The sequence below is a fragment of the Larimichthys crocea genome, chromosome VII, assembly GCF_000972845.2.
Source record: "Larimichthys crocea isolate SSNF chromosome VII, L_crocea_2.0, whole genome shotgun sequence".
In the NCBI taxonomy this organism is placed as follows: Eukaryota; Metazoa; Chordata; class Actinopteri; family Sciaenidae; genus Larimichthys; species Larimichthys crocea.
This window is the reverse complement of record NC_040017.1, coordinates 13815851-13834071: the sequence shown is the minus strand read 5'-3', so window position 1 is coordinate 13834071 and position 18221 is coordinate 13815851. Positions and strand designations below refer to the sequence as shown.

At 40.1% G+C, this 18221-nt stretch overlaps 2 protein-coding genes and 5 non-coding genes across 10 annotated transcripts in view; 2 read left to right on the top strand and 5 right to left on the bottom strand.

Annotated features, from left to right (window-relative positions):
* p2ry2.1 (purinergic receptor P2Y2, tandem duplicate 1) overlaps positions 1-18221 on the top strand; it is a 42677-nt gene that overhangs the window by 13185 nt on the left and 11271 nt on the right. The gene's annotated exons all lie outside the window — the stretch shown is intronic.
* Positions 1-18221, bottom strand: part of fchsd2 (FCH and double SH3 domains 2) — a 62253-nt gene that overhangs the window by 38540 nt on the left and 5492 nt on the right. For 3 of the 4 annotated variants that reach the window (XM_019274639.2, XM_010742809.3, XM_010742810.3), the window contains exon 3: positions 3665-3710. In XM_019274639.2, coding sequence (XP_019130184.1) covers positions 3665-3710 — 46 coding nt within the window. Of the gene's footprint in view, positions 1-140; positions 368-3664; positions 3711-18221 lie in introns of all 4 variants that reach the window. The other variant, XM_027280381.1, reaches the window with a different exon arrangement.
* trnat-agu (transfer RNA threonine (anticodon AGU)) lies at positions 4475-4548 on the bottom strand. The gene has a single exon. It is a non-coding gene; the product is annotated as a tRNA-Thr (tRNA).
* On the top strand, positions 7295-7367 carry trnam-cau (transfer RNA methionine (anticodon CAU)). The gene has a single exon. It is a non-coding gene; the product is annotated as a tRNA-Met (tRNA).
* trnat-agu (transfer RNA threonine (anticodon AGU)) lies at positions 8204-8277 on the bottom strand. Its single transcript has one exon. It is a non-coding gene; the product is annotated as a tRNA-Thr (tRNA).
* trnat-agu (transfer RNA threonine (anticodon AGU)) lies at positions 8757-8830 on the bottom strand. Its single transcript has one exon. It is a non-coding gene; the product is annotated as a tRNA-Thr (tRNA).
* Positions 9467-9540, bottom strand: trnat-agu (transfer RNA threonine (anticodon AGU)). Its single transcript has one exon. It is a non-coding gene; the product is annotated as a tRNA-Thr (tRNA).

The following is an 18221-nucleotide window of genomic DNA, read 5'->3' as shown; positions in this document are numbered from 1 at the left end:
TACAGGACAAATAGCTAACGCTCACAAGCTAACAAAAACACACAGAAAATATGGGGCTTTTGACTGATAGCAGGCTGACTCCTTCACAGAGGGGACGTCTGGTCAGACACAGTGAGAGGATAGAGGTTGAACGACAGCACCTTCATTTTCTCTCCTGTCTGCACCACCTCCTTCTCTCTTTGCGTTCTTCCTCGTGTCTGTTTCTTTCTCCGCTCTTCTATCTCATCCCCTTCCTCTCACTTTCTCGCTGTCTGTCTCTCTGCTGGACCAGCTGATTGGCTGGATTTCTGTCTGTATCACCAGGAGGGGACCAATGAGTGAGCGGAGTTTCCGTGAGGAACCCACCAGTGGTCGACTAACTGAGTGTCTAGTGGAGAGGGAGACAAGAGGCAAGGGCAGACGTGCCGTTATGGAATGCTGTTGTGAGAGGAGCAAAGGGAGCGCTGAATGAGTTCGCTTATCGGACTTTAATACAAAATCCATTTCCCCATTCATCATACATCTATAAGAGAAATACTCAGACATTCCCACACATGAATCCACACACATATGTGCACACACCTACAATTAGGAGGGAATCCATTGTCCTACTGAGTAGGGGGGGGTGTTGCTAGGCAACCTCTATTTCTAAGGTGAATTAGACAGTGCTGGGAGGGAGTAGTGAGAGACAGAGAGAAAGCAGGCAGGGTGAGGGAGAGGGGGAGATAATGAGTGTCTGAAACCAGAGGGGTTGACCACGGGAATCTCTCGCTTAATCATTCAAACCACATGCAAATGAGGACAAACAAGCACTTTCCTCCTTCCTCTTCTCATCTTCTTCACACCATCTCCATCTCCATCTCATCCTCTTGTGTGTATATGTATGATGAGGATATTAGGGCTACAAAACAAGGTTTGTTTGTGTGGATCGCTGCAGAGAGTGAATATTTGTATGTTAATGTGTAGTTAAAAGCTGCGCAGATAATGTATTCCAATGTTTTTCATTAAGATACAGGAGGATTTCTGCTGCTGTGTCTATGTGTATGGATGTGTGTGTGACGGGAGCTTAAGCTGAGCAGTGTAAGAAAAATATAATAGAAATCAGACAGTCAGTCAGTCTTTCACATTGTTGTCAGTAGGCGCCGCTTGGTTTCTACTTAAACGCCGCCTAACTAATGCTTGGAAAGAGCAGTATGCTGACGCAGCCTTCTACTGGGAAACGTATTTTGGTTGTATGTGTCCTGACGAAGTCTAATGGGTAAAAATAATTTCATGGTAAGGAAGCAGTCATTTCCGCCCAGCGTGTTTAGAAATATAAAAGCTTGCAAATGTCTTCCCTCAAGTCTGAATTTTAGATCACCCACCCGTTAAGCTCGAAATAATTTTCTGTTTCGAGGCATCAAAAGCAATGTCTCAACAAACATTATCTCAACTCACTGCGATTCAGTTTAAAGTCAAATATAAAAAATATACTTACTGTAGGGCAGCATGAGCTACTCTTTCTTTGATAGTTTTGTATAATATATAAGAGAATTGTACTAAATGCAAATTACTCTATTAGACCTACTGAATGCGTACTCCAGTGTTTTGAGCTTAAACTCTGCTACTTAGGCTCACCTGGCTTTAAGCCCTTAGTATGTAAAAGAGATGTATGAGCCAACTCAGAGAGCAGACCTCCTGTTGGTTTGGGAGAGGGAGTTGATATTGAAGTTCTTCCTTTGAAAGAAGTCTGGTCAAATCACTCAGTGGTGCTTGCTGTGTAGAACAGCTGTTGGCAAACATAAGAAGAAGTATGCACTTGTCTATTGTTTTTAGTTTATTTATTTACATGCCTTAGCTCTCTCTAACTTACAAGATTCATGATTTAGTAATCATGAATCTTGCTTCATAAATCTGAAAACAGGAAGAAAGGCTGCCCGAAAGTGAAGAAAAGAGAGGGAGAAACAAACGCTGAAACATCTGTAAGCAAACAGGAATATGAGAAGTGAAACCAAATGTGGTCTGCAGCACATCTGCAGGCTTTTATTCATTTGAAGAATGAATCGAAAAGAAATCAGGCAAGCACCTGATCAAAGCTGTCTGCACATATAGTATAGTTTATACTTCAAAATCATTTCCAACAACAGGAACATAAACGCTTACTTTAATGCTTTCATAATAACAGGATATGATAGTGTTGCACTATAATGTGTGGTAACAAATTTTAGCTTGAGGCCGTGGGTCTGAGTTGCCTCTAAAAAGTGTCTGTTTAGGTTGGACTGAACTAATCTCGTCTCATGTGTTCGGCTTCTCGCATATTCAAACAAGACTTCGACTTTGCCTGGAATAAAAACCCTTAAGCGTTATTTTATTTAACAGTTAAAGCAGCTAAGTTGGCAAACACTGAGCGGTACTTCTATGCCTTGCGGTTAAATTTTAGTGAAGCACTGCTGATATTTGTTTGGCACTTCATTTCACACTTCCAACAATCTCCTCCAGTGCAACGGTGCTTGACTGTACACTGAACTCAGGCTCTTCTCTTTACGGGACAGGTGCTTAAACCAACTTAGCTAAATTAATCCTTGATAAGGAAGCAATGTTTAGGTTGGCAACCTCAAAATAAATTTCTATAAAAGTCTGGCCAATCTTATGGTTTAATCTGTGAGTAATGCACAAAACAGCCAAGTTTGTCTGAACCTTTGGGCTTTAGGAGAGTTCTAAGGGAGATGTACAGATATTTGTTTGAATCCAGTTTAAAAAGGTGTGAAATGCAGTATATCTAGTGTCATCCTGGGCTCTCAGAGTGCTCCTGAAGACAGTATGATCCGCACCATGATAACTCTCTTACAGTTACTGCTGGATGTACAAGAAGTTTTGGGCCTCAGGCCAGCAATCTCATCCAAACACATACACCCCTTTTTTTCATTTTTCTGTACATAATATTATCCTGCACCATCAACGGATTAATATTTGCACAGCAGTTCAGTTTGATATCAGGAAGCGGAGGAGCAATGCAGCGTGAACAGAAGTTAATAGTTTCAGAAGTTAATCAGTGAGAGGACAGCACAATTACCTTTCCCTGATCCACAATCTATAGTATAACGGCACTATAGTGTAGGAAAGGCACTCCTGGGACTCCAACCCAGAATAACCTGTTCACTAAACAGGCACTCTAACCAGCACCATATTAATAGACTATCAAAAAGCGAATCTCCAGGTTGGCAATCTCAAATTTCATTTCATAAAAGCAATTGATTGAATGACTAACCACAGACTGATTAGCTTTTAGTCAGAAATGACTAAATAAAGCAAAATGGAGTAAGAGTCTGAAGGCTTACGTTCTGAACAAACATGTTTCACTGAAAATGTTAAGTGCTTACAGCAATACACAACTTCTAATTGGGTCCATTGGGTCAAGTGTAAGGGAGATTCAAAAGTCTGGGGCTACTCCAGTGCTCCTGGCAAACAATATGATCTGCATGATAGCTGGGCTTACAGAAATTTGTGGACCTAAAGATACAGGCCTCAAAGAGGTGAAAAAAACACATAAAACCCAATTTTTGTTCAGAATTTCAAACTCCACCATAAAAGTGAATTTACACAGCTGTTAGCTTAACATTGAAAAGAGAAGCTGCAATGCAACTTGCACCACTCTTCACTCAGTTCTCAACATGTGGTTTAAGCACATATTCAGCAAGAGTCTTACCTGTGCATAGTCTCTCTCCAGCTGTCCCTTCTTCAGACTGTAGCTCCTGCAGACAGAGAAAGAGACATTTGGTTTACATGTCTGTATATCTGTCTAAATATTGTAAATGTTAAAGTTACAGGAGGAAGAATCTATCAATCTCATGTTTCATGTTTCATGTTTAATAGTTTCTGTGCTGTAAGAGTCATCTTCGGGCTCCTCAAACGTATCAGTGACCTCAACATTATGCAAAAGAGATTATATAAACAAAGCTCTTCAGTTCTAACCCACAAAATGCACAAAACCCAACAAATTTTCTCCTTGGTCTCTCTACATGACACAACAACCTGACAGCAGAGACAGAAGGAGCTCTTATCACAGGCCAGGAATGTGCAGAATGAAAAACATAACTATAGGTATACGATTACACCGACAGATAAATGAACTGTTTGAATGACTGAATGAACAAAGCAGCATGTATACTGGCCATGACCTCACCAGGTGCACACATTTTAGCTGCATATTCTGACATGAATTAATGCCGGTTAGAAATTGTGCACTAGATGAAAAAGTAAGACAATCCACAAGAAGCTGTTTATTAATGACTCCTACTTAAGCTGCTTCAGTATATACAGTAAAAAATGAAACTGACTGGAGTGGATAGTTTGATGTGCCAAAATTCCTCTTGGTGTTTATAATTACATGCTTTTGTTTGACTGGCTATGTTTATTTTGTGTCTCGTCTCAGTCAGACAAGCACTGAATAACAATGAGATTGCCTTTCGTATAGAAATAAACCTTTTGAAGGTTCACTCATGTTTCACCGAAATAAAGGCACTGCTGGGATTCGAACCCAGGATCTCCTGTTTACTAGACAGGCGCTTTAACCAACTAAGCCACAGCGCCATGACAGTGACTGTCTTTGGCTTGGTAATGGTCTTTTGGGGTCTGTTACTATAAGGTTTGATCTCATCAATGACTCAGATTAGATTAGATTAGATCAGATATATTTTATTCATCCCACCAAGGGGAAATGTACTTGTAACAGCAGCAAGTAAAGTGTAGCATACACTACAGAATTAGAAAAAAAAGTAGAAGAGGCCAAAACAAAAAACACAATAAACAGAATATTTATAACCTACACAATAACCACAAAAAAATATCAACCTTCAAAAATAGACAAGTACTGAGGATAAAGTAATGATTTAATAAATGTCTTGGTGAAGCTCAGAAGGATTTACTCTTTGTTTTGATCGACATGCAGGGCTCCAGACTGTGACCAAATGGTCGCATTTTGCGCGTAAAATTAGACACAGTGCGAGTAAATTTTTCATCTATTCGCGCATGCACAACCAGTAAATTTGCCTTTTTTTTTGTTTTGTTTTTTGTTATTAAATATTTTTGTTGCTGACAAACTTGACCACTGTGATAGGCTAATGTGTGAAAAAAAGGCGGGTCTTGAGGGTTATCGCACGAATCCACAGATTTCGCAGTCTCTCCTGTAAACAACGGCGAAGCGGACTATCATTTCGTACTTTCTTCCTAAACCTAATGATCTAGAGCAGGGGTTTTCAAAGTGTGGGATAGTGGGCTTCCCCTAAGAGAACTCAAAAGCAGCCACATAACTATATGTTATTAAAACTATTGCACTATTGCAAGTTTTTAAGATTGTAGTTTATGCGTTTATTGTCAAAGTATTTATCAGTAATACAGTGAAAATGACTTTACAAGTCGATTTATAGTGTGCGCCCCTAAATTTTCTGCTTGCGCCACTAAAATTTTAAGTTAGGGGCCACTGTGCTCCTAGTAAAAAAAAGTTAGTCTGGAGCCCTGACATGTATCATTTATTAGCCAAAATCTTTTTCTAAAACTGAAACAGAGGCATTTAATAACCTGTGTTCTCAGATATATTCAAACACAATATAAGCCATGAAGGAAAGCAGGAGACTAGAGAACAAAGGTTTCTCCTTTCAAGACTAAACCCAGGTTTTGTTGTATACTTAATGAGGGGAAGAAGAGATCTAGCTATTTCCTATTGCTCTGGTTTTTTAAGTGTGGTTGGCAGTCTGTATAAATACTATGACAAGTATGCAGTTTCCAATGAAATGAAAGGAGACCTTTCGGGCTTGGTTGTCCCAGGGGTTTCCTGAAGCAGCAGACAGGTATTTAGGGGCCAGAAGGGCTGTAGCTTTGGCAGTTGCTGAAGCAAAAGCCCGGGTGTGGGAAGAGTGTGCGGAGGCAATGCAGAGGGACTTCTAGTTGGCCTCAAGGAAGTTCTGGCAAACTGTTCGACGAGGGAAAGTAGAGTTTGGAGAACTGCTGACCTGGACTGGAGATATTGTCGAGTGGTAGAAAGAGCGCTCCTGAACCTGACGAGAAGTCCTCTAAGGGCTTGGGGGGTGAAATTTGCCTGTGGCCAAACACCTAGGTTTCAAAATGTTTTATTCAGAGTTAAATGCAGAGAATAACTAGCAGAACTTCCATGGCAGACCAGAGTGAGCCAAGGAAGTGATTTGAGTTACTGAAAGTTATGATACTAAATTCACTATGCAAAATGAAAAAAAGGAGTTTTTGGGGCTATGGTTGTTAAGTGTGGGTCAATTGAAAGTAGAATTCGGGACAGTTGCAGGACATTGAGGAAAAGTTCATTTCGAGGTCTGCTAGTGTGGATGGGATTTGTTCTTACATGTAAATGTAGGGATAGTGTGGAAGTGGCGTCAGGAATAATCTAATCATCCACCGTACCAACAATTTACAGGAAGCTAAAAGCAGACAAAACAGCTAAAACAAGGACAACAAAGCTGAACAAAGATAAGCAAATAGTCTCAGTTAAGCTGCATCAATTAAAATTTACCTAACGCAAGTAGAAACCTACAATCAAGATATATACCACAACATGAGAGCACAGAATAGTATTTGTTTGGCGAGGTCTTAAATTAAGGTAGCTTAAAGATTTTATTGCTGCTTGCCTCCGGCGGTTTTTGAGAACGTAGTAGTTTGAGGCCTCTATTCAAACAGCAAAGAATATGTAGCCCAGGGATATATCCTATGTAATAAATTACATGCTTTTCTACTAACATTTATTGTAAGTGCAACTCACCAAACCAATGCTGTTTAAAATAAACTCCATACAAACAGTGTGTGTGAGGAATTGAACAGCTACAATTGAGCAGTGGGAAACGGTGGGGGAAGACACAGAAAGGAAGATAACACTTACTGTAAGCGTAGACAGAATAATTACTGCCGAATCTCTCTATGCTAATTACAGCCCAAACAAATAGGGCAGTGCTTCTTGTCAAATGCTTCCCAAGGCATCATTTTGTGTTAAACCTGCTGGGTTTCGTCTGTTTTCTAAACAGAGGCCGCTTTAGATTTCAGGGTTTAATAGCTAAAAAGAGACAGAGGAAATCCTAATGACTGAATCAGTCTCAAATCCTGCACAGAGACATGCATACAAAACTGCAATATTTCAACTGTCAATGATCTACTCCTGCAAGTGGCTGGAGCGCGTGTTTAGTGTTTTAACTCCACCCCCGTGCATGTCAGCTGCAATACTACATGCTCCCTCCCCCCAGTCACACAGACGCCTCCACCCCCTCACCCTTCACTATTGAGTCTGCATTTTCGAGCACATGTCCAGGCAGCTCCACAGGCCTCGTTGGCGCAGTAGGCAGCGCGTCAGTCTCATAATCTGAAGGTCGTGAGTTCGAGCCTCACACGGGGCAGGTCTTTTGAAAACCAGCCATGTCTCAATGAAACAGACCACCATGTGAAAAAGGACTTGACAAACTACAAACCAGCCTCCCATGTCACAGCTATGACGTTGAATGGTATGTGCTTATCTTAACCGCTGGATATTTCCACATCCGTAAACGGATTAAAACAGAAGATATTTCAGTAAATGGTACGTAGGATAATCCCAACATTAATGTGATCTCTCACATCACAATAAACTGAACAAAGGCACTTGTTCAGTTCAATAAAGTCGTTTTGTTGTCGCTTCACTCATAACATTAAAACTCTAATTCCTCTTGCTGTTTGATAGATGTGCATGCTCATTAGTAAACTAGATTGGTAGTGACGGTGCCATTTTTATGCTTCATATCAATGTGCTGCAATTCAAGGCACCATGAATCTCCAGTGTCCACTTTACAACACATGATATACAAACAACCACAAAGACTAATGAGCAACTAAACTATGCAACATCTGAACCCGATCAGTGAGTCAAAAGAATGATGGGTTTACTGGCCATCCAGGTCTAGCTGTCTGAATAAATGATGACAACTCTTAGTAAATACTGGAAGTGGCCATTTGTTTTTTCTAAAGTGAAATGTACTGAAATGTCAGCATTATTCTCAATAGCTTTAAGTAGTCTGTGTTCCTGAGATAAGTGCAAGTGTATTCTCATAGTAAGGATGAATGAAGGTCATACCTTGTGGTTATAATTCATTCAGAAGAGACTATTAGTGGAGTACACTGCAACAGAGGAGTATTGCAAGCATCTCCATTGTAAATTCAAATTGCAATCTTGGAACAGCACTTTGCCCAACAGGTGAAAAGGCACTGCTGGGATTCGAACCCAGGATCTCCTGTTTACTAGACAGGCGCTTTAACCAACTAAGCCACAGCGCCCCTAGTGACTAAGGGGAGACCTCCCCCAATGACCATACCCCAATACAGGTTGGTGCTGGTGGTGTCAGCACTGCCAAGATGGTGACCCAACCACAGTAAGCTTCAAAACAGCTCTTCAGATAGCAGCATTTAAACAGGCAACCTCAATACATCACATATCTGGGAAAATCTTATTTTACTTTAAATTTAAACAATGAGTTCTACAGTTGGAACTACAGTGAATGATGATGGGTATAGGGTAGAAAGCATTTATTATTACAATGCCAAATTAATTTAAATACTTTACATATTGTCAAGACAAGTTAATCTTTAAGAACCACTAATTTATTTATTTTCGAGATAGTCAGAATGACTGCTATTGATGGGAACTGATCACCTTGATCACACATAGTGTCATTGTGACAGCATATTCAATTAGCCTTTTTGACTTTCCCATGATCGGTGATCTTTCCAAGTACAACTGAACTGGCCTGTAGAAAAGGCACTGCTGGGATTCGAACACAGGATCTCCTGTTTACTAGACAGGCGCTTTAACCAACTAAGTCACAGCGCCCTTGACATTGACGTCAAGGGAATCCATCTTACTTCATTCTACGATCTATATTTTATTGTTATTGTTAGTATGCTGACTGGTCAAATTTAAACAGTGTATATACTGTAAGGAAGGTTAAACGTTAAAAATAAAGTTGTTAGGCTTTATTTTATGTTCAAATGGAAATAGTCAGATTTAGGATAACTTTGCATTGAAGACTCATATTATGAAAACACCAAATATTACTGTACCTTCCTAAAAAAGAATCTTCCCCTTATCCACAATCTCTGCAAGTACAACTGCACTGGAATGTCACATCTAGATCATAGCCTGTTTTTTTTTTACACATGCTTGCACCCATATGTATAAGCATAAGCAATTGATAAGCCGTTTTTACATGTATTTTACTTAAAATACAACCACACAAACACAAAAGGGCTCATAGACATGCAAATCTGAAGTGATGGGCATCCATACATAGGAGCTGCTTGGAAGGAGTAAGGGTTTTGGTATTTTGGTCAAGGGCACCAAGGCAGTGCACAGGAGATGAACTGACACCTCTCCAGCCAAAAGTCCACCATACATACTTTGATCCAAGCTAAACTTGAACTGGCCATTCTGTGGCTCCTAAGCTGACTAAGCTACAGCCACCCCAAAAGGCACTGCTGGGATTCGAACCCAGGATCTCCTGTTTACTAGACAGGCGCTTTAACCAACTAAGCCACAGCGCCCTGCGGGCCCATAAGGAAACTTCCTTCAATTACATCTTCCCAGATGGTTTTAGGTTGCACACATTCTGATGAATTTCAATAGATTTAGTTAGTTTTCCCATTCATGACAACTGTATGGGGAGAGGTGAAGTTTTATATAACCCCATCCATCTATTTTCCTTATCAGAGTTGTGGGGGACTGGAGCCAATCCAAGCTGACACTGGGCAGGAGGCTAGGCACACATTGAACAAGGCGCACTTCATCACAGGGCCAACACACTATGGGCAATTCAGAGTCACTAATTAACCTATTAACCTGCATATGATTGGACTTGTTGGTGGGAAGAAGTTAGAGTACCAAGAAAGAGGCCATGCACACATAGAAGGAACATGAAAACTGCACACCTAAAGGCATCAGTGCCAACCCATTGTTACACAACTCAACCATTTAAATAATATTACGGCTTAAACTAATACATAATTAAGGGCACCACCAGTCAGCACTGCCAAGATAGTGACAGCCAGAGCCAACCACAGGGAGCTTCAGAACAGCTCTATGGGTGACATCACAGAGAATATGTCTATTTATCTTTATACAGTTTAAAATAGTGCCCTATAGCAGCGGTCCCAACCTTTTCTGCGCCACAGACCGGTCTCATGTATTATATATTTTCATGTACCGGCCTTCAAGGTGTGGGGGGTAAATACGACAAAATAAAATGATGCGACCGGCATAAAAACAAATACAAAGTGCATAAAAATACAACTCACCATTACGCTGAATTAGTGGGAGCCCTGAGCTTGTTTCTCCGCAACAAACCCGTCCCATTTAGTAATGGGTAATGGGAGACAATGACACGTGAAGTGTGTTCCTTATGTCCAGTCTATTCCGTAATTTTGTTTTGGTCGCTGAAGAAGCTTTCCAAAGAGGTTTGTTTTTTACTCATTTTTGCTAGCTTTGAGGGCTTAACTGGGGTAACATATCACGTGACCGAGACGAGCGTCTTGACCTGTCTTAACCCGTGTCAAGAGGCACAGACGGATGTAATTTGGAGAAGAATATATTTCTGTGCAGCCCGGTACTAAATGACCCGCGGACCGGTGGTTGGGGACCGCTGCCCTATAGCACCATCACAGAGAGCAATGTTTATTTTGACTTCAATAAATGAGGAATCTGGAAAATGATATAGAAAGTTTATTATCATTAGTTTTGAGTTTGAGTCTACCATGGCAATATTGCAAATACTTTCAAAGTAAGAGTATTTGGCTCCTTCTCTTATGTCTTATGTCTATCTGAAATTAAACTTGTTCTGACTTAGAATTGGCACTGCTAGTATTTGAACCCAGGATCTCTTGTTTCCTTACGTCCTTTTTATGTGCCAGATGCATCAAAAAGTAAATAAATAAATAAATAATTGAATATTGTCCAACATGATACAAATTTTGGAGCTTGAGTTTGAGAGAGTTTTAGTAGTATTTATTAGTTAACACGAAGGTGCAGTGTCACAACATCATAAGCCTACACTACAACAGAAAATTAGAGTCATTGGCAACATGTGAATAAGTCTATTATGAGATGATATAAGAGGAGAAAAAGACTGAAAGTATGAAACAGTCAAAAAATATTTAAAAGCCTTTAGGACAGTCAATCAAATGTAAGCTGTACTTCCTTCTGTTTTCTAGCAAAAAGTTTTAAAATATGTAAATCCTGTTGTTATACTAACTGCATTTACACCCACAAATGCGCTTCATAAATCAGACATTCATAGACACCCCCCCTGGGTCAAATTTCGTCACTGCCACTGACCATTGGATTGTGTTGTAACAAATATTATTAGTTCCCTTATGGTGTGCATAAAAGTCTGGGCATGTGTGATGAAATGATTGTGTGAGATGTAATTCCCCCATTGAAGGTTCAGTAGACTCCAATCTCTAATTGAATCAGTGTGACAGCTGCAATGCATCAAGGGAAAAAAAATCCCCTCACTTCCACATGACAGTACCAGAGACATTTAAGTGTTTCAAGATGTCAGCCCTTAACATATCTAAAGTCGCACAGTAGTTAGCACACATAAGGGAACTCGACCTGCAACCATGCAACACCTTCAGGAAGATTCATTGGTTGTCTAATGTCTCATTTACATTGCGTGGCCTGACTTGACTCAACATGATGGAACCAATAATTTCAGCAAACATTGTGGATAGTACATGGTGTACATGGTGCCTTTATCAAGCAAGTTGAGCTGATACTAAAGATGAAATGAAAGCACTGCAGACCTCTGATTGGTGAGAAAACTGATATTAGTTCCCATGACTTGGAGTTTTGTTCTCCTAGACAAAGGTGAAATTTTTTTATGTTTACAGTAATCTTTTATCATGACACAACTGGCAAGCTAGTGTTAAAGGCACTGATTGCATTTAAACCCACAATCTCCTGTTTGCTAGACAGGAACTATAACCAACTAACAAACAGTACATGCTGAGTAATGACAAAGTAACACACCAAAACTCACCACTGACCACTGGATCTGTTGTTAAATCTGTCATTGGTTCCCTTATTATACCAATAAAAGTATGGATACATGTGACAGCTAGAAGCATCAAGTGTGACAGCACCTAGCTGTGCACTAAAGGGGAAAAAAATCTTGGTTATTTTCACCTTTATTTATACAGGGTAGTCTCACTGAGACCAATGCTGTCCTTCATTCATGCAGTCTGGAAACTGTCCAGCACAATCACAGTCTGATCTGCTGGCCAATGAGCAGCTCCAGTGGAGCAGTTGGGATTAGGGGTCTTGCTTAAGGGCACAAGAGCAGTGGTAATAAGGGATGGACAGGTGCTGCTTTTTCACTTTTCCTACACAGATTTATCCTGCCGGTCCAGGGGACTGAACCGTCAAACGTCCGGTCACAAGCTTGATTCTCACTTGACTGCAGCAGATATATTTAGTCACTTATATTGGTACATATTCTACTTCTCCTCAGCCTGTCTACACCGGAAGTATTTCATCATTGGTGAATATTTCACCAGCCAAACTTTAATTATGCAGTTTAGTTGCTTTGACCATGACCTTTCACTAGTCTTAACCAAGCAGCTTTATTTGTCTTACATGATGCCACACTGTAGTTGGTAGAACCATACAAAATCTTTCAATGGTCAATGTGCTTCAAAGTGGTTCAGTGAGAACTTGCTGCCCTTCACAGTGATGAAAACTGACATTTTCTGGATTTAGGAAAATGTTTTTGCCAAGGCCTAGAGATAAGAGAAGCAACGTGAAGCAATACTTGTAAAGGTCTAGAAGAAGAACATGGGAAAAAGAAATTTCTTTTTTCTTTCAGTCTATGTGACTAACAACTCCTGCACTAGGATCTTTGCATAATAGGTCCAAGAGTCTATATGCCTTCACACTTATGTTGAAATATTGTCATTGTTCCTGTTACCTCAAGGCACAAAATAATTTCCCCCTGGGATTATTAAAGTATTTCTGATTCTGATTCTGATTCTGGTAACCAGGGCACAAAAATGGCACCTGCCACCAGCCAGATGCTAGTAACATATGCAAGTGACTGGCAAATTTGAACAGCCATTTGACCAGTGGACAGAAAAGGTGTATTTTGCAGTCTGCCTGTAATGCTGTGCTGCCCATTGTCATTCTTGAAGAAAACTTGAAAGAATTTGTCAGAAAAAAAAAATGATTATGTGTGATTATTAAAAATGAAGAAAAAAAAAACACAATATATTGTATAAAAAGTCCCTGAAAATATCAGGAAAACTCAGGAATATTCACAAGAAATAATCTGCTCAAAATTCATCCAAATCTCCTAATATCTAACATAAGTTTCACTGTAGGAAAAGGCACTGCTAGGGTTCAAACCCGGGCTTTCCTGTTTACTACAGACAGTTTTACTAGGCCACAGTTCCCTACAGTGCCCGAAGGTATCCATATAGAGAGCAATATTCAAATTACTTATGTGTTGAAACAAAACCCGAGCATATTCAGTGTACAGTAATAATAAACAAGAAAAGCATGTTAAAACAAGCAAATGATTGAGGACCGGATTTTCTTTCATGTTTTGATACACTAATAATAATCCTAAATACAGACTCAAAACCAGCATCTCCTGTTTGACGGGGGGGCCTACTGCCTAACGGCTTTTTCTTGAGAAACTTTTGCCAACCAAACTGAATTTCATCAGTAGGATGGAGCATGCAAAAGAAATGGTAAACATAGAAACTCAGTCACAATACTTAAAACTGAGGTGACTCATTTTCAGTATCTGATATGAGTAGCTAAAGGAAACCAATCAATTTGAGCATATTTAAAATGATAAATTCAGTTTCTTTCATCCATAGACACATATGCAGGTATGACTGTTTTCTATCTGACATATCCTGCTTTGGTAGAGTAGTGCAGTACAGTCTGGTACAAGTTGAGGGCTTATGGAACACAGAAGTCAACACCAGTACACACATAGACACGCCGACAAACATACATCCGCACTGGGATCTGTGGACATGTCTAGGCCTTTCATGCTACCATGGTTACACTCCGCAGCAGAGACTTCATAAGTATGGACACCCAATTACCAGCTAGAAATATCTCTCACAGACTATGCATGTTGGTATGAATGAAAATAAGCAGAGCAGACCTTTCTGATTAAGTACTGAATGGTTATTTAGATTCAAGTACAATACCTGTTGAATATACTGTACTTCTACTGTTGTCTTTACACTTGCTTTCCTCGCTCCCTTCATTTTTTCTGCCCACAATCTATTTCTATTTATCCTTAAAACCTCTCCATACCCTCCTTTCCACCTCTGCTTTGAAGTCTCCACTCTCCACTCTTATCCCTACCTCTTCTGCCTTCTCTGCTTTCTCCTTATCCACTCCTCCATCTTTCCTTCCAGCCCCACTACTCTGTCCGCCCGTCCCGTGTGTGTGTGTGTTTGCATGGGTCAAAAAGCAGTGTCAGCATCAGCTGTGCGTGAAGACGAAAGGGAGAAAGAAAATGCCCAGATGAGTGTGTGTATGACAGGAAATACTTAAGTGCTTGAGAGTGGAGAGGACACTAAGTGTATGTACTGTGTGTGTGTGTGTATAAAGGCAGAGAGAGGGAATGATCAAACGTGGGAAAACAGCTGAGATCAATGGTTTACAGGACGCAGCATGAGATCAGTGACAACAGGATAAGCAACATGAGTCACAGACAGAGACAGAGGCGGAGGAGGGTGGTCATGTTTTCACACTGCGTGATCACCACAACGCATAATAGGACAGATTCGCTGCAGATTTTTCCACTCCATACCAAGCAGGCAACATTTTATCTCATTTCAGAGTGATACAGAGATTGAAATGAATGTTAGGGATTCAATCTGAGAATTCTTTAAGAGGCTGTGTGGTAGCATTGAACACATTCGCTTTCTTTAAACCTATCCCACCACTTCTCTTCTGTTTCTATGCAAAAGCCTGAGAAAACGCAGCTCGGTAATTAGTAAAGCCCTGATGGTGTGGAAGGAAACTAAAGAGACATGTTTAGATTTTCTATTTCTATTTTACACAAACTCTCCACAGCCTTGAAAAAAAAATCAGTTGTTAGGGCTAAATCAGGCCTAAAATTAGGGTTTGAATCATGCAGAGTAGTTTGCTAACAAGACATCCTGTTTCTAAGACACTCTGCAACCAACCGTGTGCTTTGACTTTCATGTGGTACACAGTACGCAAGAAGGGAAAAGATAATACCAGTATCAAAACATTATCACTGTGTTGTGACAAAATCAGAAATGGAAACAGGATCTGACCGAGATATACCAGATACCGTTCCCTCTCAGGCATCGTAGCAAACTATTGTGCTGATCTGAAAGCTGGTGGATGTCACTTTTGATGTCACAATTCAGGATAATTTGAAGTAGAGCACTTGAAATCTGTCTCTGAATCAAGCTTCGGCACTGACTGACTGCTTAGTGCTCTGCCACGGCTAATTAATCAGAGGGAAATTGCATCTGTTGCCAGACTGAAGTTAACTGAGCATAGTCTTTTCCATTATACAAATCCTGAAAATGCTTTTGCTTTTCCCCTGGACAAAACATTAGAAATATCAGAAGATCCTTCCAGCATAATGCAGCTCCGATATAACAGCACCACAAACAGCAGCCTCTGAAATGGTGACACAATTGAATCAACTCTCTGACAGACTCAGTAAACAGAAAATAATATAAGCAACATGAAAGTAAGACCTTTACTCTACATTGCATTGAATTTTAAGGACATAATTATTCTAGTATTTCTGTGTACCAAACACTGTAAACAAGTTATTTTGCGTGTTTTATGATTTGCTTTGATTTTCATTTGCAATATCTATCTCATACCTACAAGACCCTTTTTATTATTCAAACAAAAACACGTTGAAACAGTACATCACTGTTATCGTTTCAGTCATACAGTTTACAAATGTATAGGCCATAGCTGCTGCTTTCTTAAGGCACAGTAGGGAAATGGTGTCTCAGCTATCGGCTTAGGATATGACACATTTAAATATATGTTAAATATAAATAAATAAAGTTAAAGTAGGCCATGGTTGAAGAATCACCTTTGCCTAGAAATTACCTTGTCATCTTCTTTGTCATATTATCCCCTCGGGTCTAGTATTACCTGGGGTCCTTCTGTGATTTTGCATGAATAACAGAGGTTGTCTGTGGAGTCATTTCACAAAAATACAAAGGCCACCTAATTATATTAGGAGGGTGTGAATCAGCATTGCATAAATTTGGGTTTTTTTCCACAATCAGTCCTTGATTTGCTATTCCTCCCGTTCCTAAATTATGGAGGCTGCAGCGAAATGCATTAATGAGGACTCTGATAGCGTTTTGGGTTCAAACTGGGGAGGCTCATCTAGCTACTCAGCATGTAGACCCATTAGGTTTTAATGATATCTGCAGATAATTCCTAGGATTTGGTCAATAAATTTGAGCGATACACAAATTTCATTTGTCCCATGCAAATGTGCAGCACAAAACACAGACGTGGGGGGTTAATTTCTAAATTACATCAGGGCCCACACATCTGATCCAGTGCAGTTCAGGCACCAGCTATAAATTAAAAAAAATGTCACTTTCATACTTTGTTTCTCCACAAGTGATGATGCTCTTTGTAAATTGTGACATTGAAAACTATCCATCACAACAAAACAAATACCATCTTCACAGAGGGGTATGATGACGTAAGCTACACCATATCTTGCTTAATCATGGGAACAGATTTTGAATGCAGGGCAGAGCATGCTTGCCCTTTGCAAAAAGACCATCATCATGGCACTGTAGTTTTATGGTGATGTCCTTCACTGATCAAAATCGACATATAAAACCAACACAACTACAATATTGAAAATGTGTCACGGCCTATGTTCTTATTCAGCTCAGACAGGTGTGTGTTTGACAGCTAGAGCAGTGTTGAGGTGAATGAGACTTTCCTATTTTTAAGGTTTGCACTGGGTGATGTGTGTGTGTGTAGCTGTTGAGGCAGACATAAGGGTATTGGGGATTTAGCTGGATTGAGGACACAAGTTGTCCACCACTTCGTCATCTCCTCGCTCTCTCCCAAGACTAGCCCAACTAAAATGCAGTCCCAGAAGATTAAAGACACGGCCCTTTCTCTCTCTTTCTTTCTTTGTTACCCTTTACATTTGGTATATAGGTGGGATGTACTATAGCTTGCAGCAGGGCAGCAGGACATTCCTTCGACAATGATTAAAGCCAGCCTGTGGATTAATTAGGGTAAAATAACATTCAAGCAGATTTTGAGATTTAAGAGTTAAAATCTAACGAAGGCTTGACAAAGAAAAGTGTTTGTCATCCTGATATGTGTGTTTCATTAGGCTATATAAGCACACCTTCCTTGTAGGGTTCCGATATTTAAAGAGAAATCATTTTAGAGACTGTTCAGTTGATATGACATTAGCATCTTAGCAATGGTTAGGTAAGGTTAGTCTAAACAAGGGTCTATCAAAAGAGTCTTTTTACAGAAATATGACTTTGCATTAATTAGCATTACTGTAAATGACCCTCTGTTAGCCAACCGGCTGGCTTCCTACTGTAGTCCACATATCGAGCGTTTGCAGGCATCATTGCAGTTTTCAATTCGCCATACTGACCCTGGATGGGGACAGGTCAATAATTGCTTCTTCCGCTGGAAATCCCTGCTGCATTAACAGCCAGGTCAGTTAAGGACGCATTTGTTATAAGAGGTATCGAACCCAGAGCGCTGCAGCCTTAGTGCATCAGGCGCATTCTTTACCAGGTGAGCAACCAGCACAACCAGATTACTTTCATTATTCAGACACATGCCAACAAGTCATTTTTGTGGTATTGGTAAAGACAGAGACAGTTTGGCCAGCTGCCGCCTTTTAGCGCCTCAGGTAGCACACTTCCAAAAAAACAGCTGGTTAACAGTAACAGGTCAAAAACAGCACTGAATGGCCATCTTGCTACTGATGTGAATTTTTACAACCCTAACCCTTCTGATGCTTTCTGACTATCTTACAAAAACATCCATCTCTACAACAAAGTCATCGGTGCCACATCACAGACAGTCTCCATAATCACTCCTAATTTTACCACCATGACATTGTGTTATCAGAAATAACTACAAAACATTACTGGCTAGAGGAACTTACTGAGAAACCACTGCAGGAAGTATCTTTCAACCA